General features: G+C 43.7%; 1 protein-coding gene across 1 annotated transcript; it reads left to right on the top strand.

Annotated features, from left to right (window-relative positions):
* Positions 1-5,799: 5,799 nt before the first annotated feature.
* Positions 5,800-6,405, top strand: LOC121991084. Its single transcript, XM_042545108.1, has 2 exons — positions 5,800-5,973; positions 6,058-6,405. The coding sequence occupies exons 1-2, from the start codon at positions 5,800-5,802 to the stop codon at positions 6,403-6,405; spliced, it is 522 nt and encodes a 173-aa protein (XP_042401042.1).
* Positions 6,406-7,266: the final 861 nt, after the last annotated feature.

Raw genomic sequence — 7,266 nt, 5'->3', positions numbered from 1 at the left:
GAGCGACTGATCCTCAACCAAGGAAGCATACACTATGGCAAGCAACTCGAGATTTTACCAACGACCAAGCATACATACACAAGAGGCATCTACTTCAATGTCCCCAGACCTTGTCGAGCAAGAATTTTGAGAAATTGATCGGTTGTGATCCTCATTTGAAGATACTTAGTTAGCAACCTGATATTATATTAGAATCACCTTACTTTAATCCTTAGTACTCAGTTTTAGAAGATCAAAGTGATTCTAAAAGACATATTAATGATGTTATTAAGGATGATTCTAAAACCACTTTCTTTGGCTTTTACGAACCTGGTCCCCCTTCATAAATCAATTATCATCTGATTCTCCTGCCTCTCTTGTGGTTCTCAACGTCAATGCTCAGGCACCGTTGAAACTCACCACTTCCAATTATTCTGGCTGGCGCCTGCAGTTCACATCTCTTCTATTCGGATATAACTTACTGGGTATTATTAATGACTCACGTTCCTGCCCCCCTACGCAGATAATGTCTACAGATGCCACGCTCCCTCAGGCGAATCCTGATCATATTCTCTGGCTCCGCCAGGATCAACTTCTCCTCAATGCTATTATAGGTTTGATGTCTCCTACTCTTGTGCAATTTATTTCTTTATCAATTTCATCTAGAGATGCATGGCCACTAGAATGAAGAGTAGCGGCAATTGAACCCCGGGTTGTAGGTGTCGAAATTGGTAGTAAAAGACGTCGACGTTAAATCGACAACAAAGGACATCTTGGACTTTTTTAGACAACGAAAACCGCTAGGAATAAGGCCAAGGTGAGAGCCGCGAGAATAAAGAGTAGCGACAATGAAACCCCGGGTTGTCGGTGCCGAAATTGGTAGTAAAAGACGTCGACGTTAAAATTAACAGCAAAGGACGTCTTGGTCCTCCTTCCTCACGAACAGATCCCTCGACCTCTGTTTCTACGAAATATCTCTGCGCGAACGAAGCATAAAAGCTGCGGAGAAACAGCGGAACTAGGCGTTCTAGGGTTCCTACTTTGAATATCTTCCGGTGGAATGGTTTGGTCTTTGGATTCCAGCAAGCGCCGAGCTGATTCCACCCCGCACTCGGCTCCCCCTCCTCCGACAATGAAGTTGGAAGTGAAGGAACCCTTGGACGAGAAGCAAGTACGTCTCCACAAGAGGTTCAGGGACGTGAGCACTTCGTATGAGCAGGCTCTGTACAACAATGTGTGTCACGCCCCGGAGGAGTCTCTGTCCGAAGAAATTTCGGCACCATCTCCCCTGTACGGCGGACAATCTGAAACTTTTCTACAAGCACTATATACCTCCTCCACATGCGGCTGGAATAATAACAATAAAAGAAAACAAACACCACGCAGTTAATATCAAATTCAGCCTCTGGCTGACACAACCACGCAGTTAAAAATAAAGCAGCCCACTCGGCTGTACCAAAACACAAAACTGCTAGCCGGCTAGACTTACACAACCAATAACATAAATACAAAATACCACATAACAACGTCAACACTCCAAAAATAAAACCAGAGTACAGAGCTAAACAAACTGATACATAAAACAAACAAAACATACATGAAACCGATAAGTCTTCTGATGTGACGTGGGGACCAGCAGACAGGATGCTCCAAGCGACACCATAAATAACCTGGTACCTGAAAAAAATAGTGTCAACGGGGGTGAGTTCAACAACTCAGCGAATACCAATGGACATGAGTAGTAAGATATATCTAACAACAACAAACATGGAATACAGCTTCCTAATCATATATAGGGAATATGCAAAACTGAAAGGTAACTGAGGAAGCTGTACTCACCAGGAACTCCTATCCAGACAAAAGGGTCGTCAAACCGAAAGTGTCAATAATCCTGTATGCAGGTCAAAAGTATGCATCCAACCAAAATGCAGCAACCAAATGCAGCAAACACAATCATAAGAATATAAATGCATCAATGCATATGATGCTAATGATGCGTCCTGGTCACCCCTGACGCCAGTCAGTCATCTCACACACAAATGGTGAGACCGAGTGGGTAGGGCTGTGACAACCGTGCACTCTGTCGTCACTGCTCCTGATGAGTGACCGAGTGGACGGGATGCTGTCGGAGTACTCCTGTCCTGTGACCCCAAATCATAAATGGGGGAGCTCAATGCTCTCAACTCCCGGTACACGATGACGGGGAGGTATCTCTGACGGCTACCACGCTGAGTCACCTGACCAACGGAGCCAAACTGAGTCCACCGTCTGCCGGCTACTACGCTGCTACACTAAATGGAGCCAAACAGAGCGGAACTGACTGCCGGCTACCACGCTGGGTCATATGACCAACGGAGCCAAACAGCAGAACCGCCACACACCTGCCTGATATACCACTAATCCATGAGTGGTGGTGTGTGCAGTACATGTAACTGGCGATGTGCTCAACCATAGTGGAGCCGACAATCGCGCAGCATGCAATCATGATGCATGACACTAAGCATAGTCATAAACTGATCAACATAACCATATCCATATATATAATATGGGTACCACAATATCAGTGAGTCAAATCCACAGATCTAGGGTATACAGGTCCTCTATGGTATAACAACCTAGATCCTAAACATATCTCCCTTCCATAACATATGTACCAACAATATACACAGATCAAAGAATCAAAGTCTAGGTACACGAATCATATGTGATATACAAATAGAGGTACACAAGCCGGTCATGGCATAAAAACCTAAGTATCAGATAATCTCGATACACATGACTGAAACCAAAAGTCCAGAACCTAGTCCTAATCTCAGTAAAACATGGTATGTCACTTATTCTAGAAACTAAGATACTCATGGTAATACAGTACTCATGGCAATAAATCACATGATATAAGCACGGATACGTCACAGGCGATAAACCTAACATGCTATGGATATTAAACAGTGACATACCAAAGACAAACATGTTCATTGCTTGTAGTTATAAAATACTATTCATATCCAAAGACAATATCATAAAAGATAAGTCAAGAGGTACCCGCCTCCGATATAGATCGAATCGAACCAATCCAATGTCGAGACGCCCATCCCGAATAAAAGTCCTGTAACAACATGAATATATGGATTTAGCTAATTACATAAATGTAACAAACTAAACTAAATTCCTAATTTCATTAGGAACCTCCATTTGGATTGTCCTACACAATCCATTCAAATTAATTAACCCAAATTGGATCCAACTTACTCATTTATCAATTAACTCATCTGTTAATTACCTTAACTCATAATAAATTTAATTCCCTATTTATCACATAACAGAAATGGACTGAGCTACAATGATCAAACAAATAACTAACCTCAATATCTCAACCAGCAAACTGAAATCAGATCGATGCTACATCTACTATCCCACATTTCTTACCCAAATCTGATGTCTCAGCTGCTGAACCAAGAAACGCCCTGCAGAACACAATCTCCCTGTTGAACTCCTTTCCATTGTTCAAATCAAGTTGAGATCAATAATTGGGGATCACAAATCAAGCAACAACCCATCTTACAACCTAATCTTACCTCAACTGAAACCTCAATCAGCAACAATGAAGAAGAGGTCCACTGATCCGATGTTTTCCTCTGTGTGTGAGATGGAAGCTTGAGCACAAGACAATCAAACCGACAATCGGTTGGCATCACAAGAGGTGAGGACAGTAGCGCTCGGCGTGAGATCAGCAGAGGCTGGAGTCGCACAATCCGGTGATCGGCTGTTCGGTCGTGGCGCAGAGGAAAGCAGGAAGAGCGGCAGTGGCATCGGGGCTGGCTAGGTCACACCAATGCTCTAGCGTCGGCCCACATCAACCGAGGATGGCTTCCCACAGTAGGTGGCGATGGATTTGCGCCGGCGACGAAAATGAATCGGGTGGCACGACGCTGCTCCGAGCGGGAAGAAAGAGACCAGGAAATTAGGGCACGCTGAGTTGGTGTCGACGCGCAGAGGAGAAGAGAAGCGGCGGCGCCGGCGCTAGGGCTGTGAAATCGGCGCCGCTGGTGTGGAGAAGGAGGTCGTGAGGAGGTTAGGGCAAGGTGTCGGGTTCGGCAGGGGAAGAAAAAGGGAAGCACGCGGGAGAAAAAAAACAAGGAAAAAGAAAAGAAAAAGAAAAAGGAAATAAACTTTTCCTCGTTAAATCAGGGTTGACTAAACAGGCCTTCCCGGGGCCCTGTTTTTATCTCCGTTAACTCGTCCATACGAGCTCAAAAAAAATTCCCGAAAAATTCCAAAAAAATTCCCTTATTATTATTCGCCATTTTTCCGGTATTTTACAATGTGCTTGGGGAACTTGGACTGTTGGGTCTTCTCCCCAGGAAGAGTCCGTCTCTAGCTGATATGATTTAGATGATGCTTTCTTAGGCAAAGACAGGTAAAACTTTATTGAGGATGATTTTGATGATTTAGATGATGCTTCACTAGCTCGAAGGGCTCGTAAGTTGGTGAACAATCAGACTTCTCAACTTCTTCGAGCTCATTGAGCAAAATCAAAGCTTTGAATTTTCCTTCCTCATTATTGAGGATTGGGACATGGGAGTGTGTGTCTAGATATGAAGGTGATTTAGTGGCAAAATGTTACCTCGCCAAACATAAACTTGTATGGGAAGTTCTCGAAGGTGGCTTGAAGAGCAAGATTGAGTTTTACTGGTCCGACATTACTGCAATTAAGGCAGTATTTTTTGAAGGTAGCCATGGGACTTTGGATATTGTGTTAGCAAGACCACCTCTTTTCTTCTGAGCGACTGATCCTCAACCAAGGAAGCATACACTATGGCAAGCAACTCGAGATTTTACCAACGACCAAGCATACATACACAAGAGGCATCTACTTCAATGTCCCCAGACCTTGTCGAGCAAGAATTTTAAGAAATTGATCGGTTGTGATCCTCATTTGGAGATACTTAGTTAGCAACCTGATATTATATTAGAATCGCCTTACTTTAATCGTTAGTACTCAGTTTTAGAAGATCATAGTGATTCTAAAAGCCATATTAATGATGTTATTAAGGATTATTTTAAAACTACTTTCTCTGGCTTTTACGAACCTGGTCCCCCTTCATAAATCAATTATCATCTGATTCTCCTGTCTCTCTTGTGGTTCTCAACGTCAATGCTCAGGCACCGTTGAAACTCACCACTTCCAATTATTCTGCCTGGCGCTTGCAGTTCACGTCTCTTCTATTCGGATATGACTTACTGGGTTTTATTAATGACTCACATCCCTGCCACCCTACGCAGATAATGTCTACAGATGCCACGCTCCCTCAGGCGAATCTTGATCATATTCTCTGGCTCCGCCCGGATCAACTTCTCCTCAATGCTATTATAGGTTTGATGTCTCGTACTCTCGTGCAATTTATTTCTTTATCAATTTCAACTAGAGATGCATGGCCACTAGAATGAAGAGTAGCGGCAATGGAACCCCGAGTTGTAGGTGTCGAAATTGGTTGTAAAAGACGTCGAAGTTAAATTGACAGCAAAGGACATCTTGGACTTTTTTAGACTACGAAAACCGCTAGGAATAAGGCCAAGGTGAGAGCCGAGAGAATAAAGAGTAGCTGGAATGAAACCCCGGGTTGTCGGTGCCGAAATTGGTAGTAAAAGACGTCGACGTTAAAATTAACAGCAAAGGGCGTCTTGGTCCTCCTTCCTCGCGAACAGATCCCTCGTCCTCTGTTTCTACGAAATATCTCTGCGCGATCGATGCATAAAAGCTGCGGAGAAGCAGCGGAACTAGGCGTTCTAGGGTTCCTACTTTGGATATCTTCCAGCGGAATGGTTTGGTCTTTGGATTCCAGCAAGCGCCGAGCTGATTCCACCCCGTACTCGGCTCCCCCTCCTCCTGCAATGAAGTTGGAAGTGGAGGAACCCTTGGCCGAGAAGCACGTACGTCTCCACAAGAGGGTTATGGACGTGAGCACTTCGTATGAGCAAGCTCTGTACAACAATGTGCTTGGGGAACCTGGACCGTTGGGTCTTCGCCCCAGTAAGAGTCCGTCTCTAGCTGATATGATTTAGATGATGCTTTCTCAGGCAAAGACAGGTAAAACTTTATGCTTCACTTTCTCGAAGGGCTCGAAAGTTGGTGAACAATCAGACTTCTCAGCTTCTTCGAGCTCATTGAGTAAAATCAAAGCTTTGAATTTTCCTTCCTCATTATTGAGGATTGGGACATGGGAGTGTGTGTCTAGATATGAAGGTGATTTAGTGGAAAAATGTTACCTCGCCAAACATAAACTTGTATGGGAAGTTCTCGAAGGTGGCTTGAAGAGCAAGATTGAGTTTTACTGGTCCGACATTACTGCAATTAAGGCAGTATTTTTTGAAGGTAGCCATGGGACTTTGGATATTGTGTTAGCAAGACCACCTCTTTTCTTCTGAGCGAATGATCCTCAACCAAGGAAGCATACACTATGGCTAGCAACTCGAGATTTTACCAACGACCAAGCATACATACACAAGAGGCATCTACTTCAATGTCCCCAGACCTTGTCGAGCAAAAAGTTTGAGAAATTGATCGGTTGTGATCCTCATTTGAAGATACTTAGTTAGCAACCTGATATTATATTAGAATCACCTTACTTTAATCCTTAGTACTCAGTTTTAGAAGATCAAAGTGATTCTAAAAGCCATATTAATGATGTTATTAAGGATGATTCTAAAACCACTTTCTTTGGCTTTTACGAACCTGGTCCCCCTTCATAAATCAATCATCATCTGATTCTCCTGCCTCTCTTGTGGTTCTCAACGTCAATGCTCAGGCACCGTTGAAACTCACCACTTCCAATTATTTTGGCTGGCGCCTGCAGTTCACATCTCTTCTATTCGGATATAACTTACTGGGTATTATTAATGACTCACGTCCCTGCCCCCCTACGCAGATAATGTCTACAGATGCCACGCTCCCTCAGGCAAATCCTGATCATATTCTCTGGCTCCGCCAGGATCAACTTCTCCTCAATGCTATTATAGGTTTGATGTCTGCTACTCTTGTGCAATTTATTTCTTTATCAATTTCATCTAGAGATGCATGGCCACTAGAATGAAGAGTAGCGGCAATGGAACCCCGGGTTGTAGGTGTCGAAATTGGTAGTAAAAGACGTCGATGTTAAATTGACAGTAAAGGACATCTTTGACTTTTTTTAGACAACGAAAACCGCTAGGAATAAGGCCAAGGTGAGAACCGCGAGAATAAAGAGTAGCGGCAATGAAACCCCGGGTTGTCGGTTCCGAAATTGGTAG

This window comes from Zingiber officinale, chromosome 6B (genome assembly GCF_018446385.1).
Source record: "Zingiber officinale cultivar Zhangliang chromosome 6B, Zo_v1.1, whole genome shotgun sequence".
Classification (NCBI taxonomy): Eukaryota; Viridiplantae; Streptophyta; class Magnoliopsida; order Zingiberales; family Zingiberaceae; genus Zingiber; species Zingiber officinale.
Note: the sequence above shows the minus strand (reverse complement) of the source record. Positions and strands in the feature narration are given on the sequence as shown.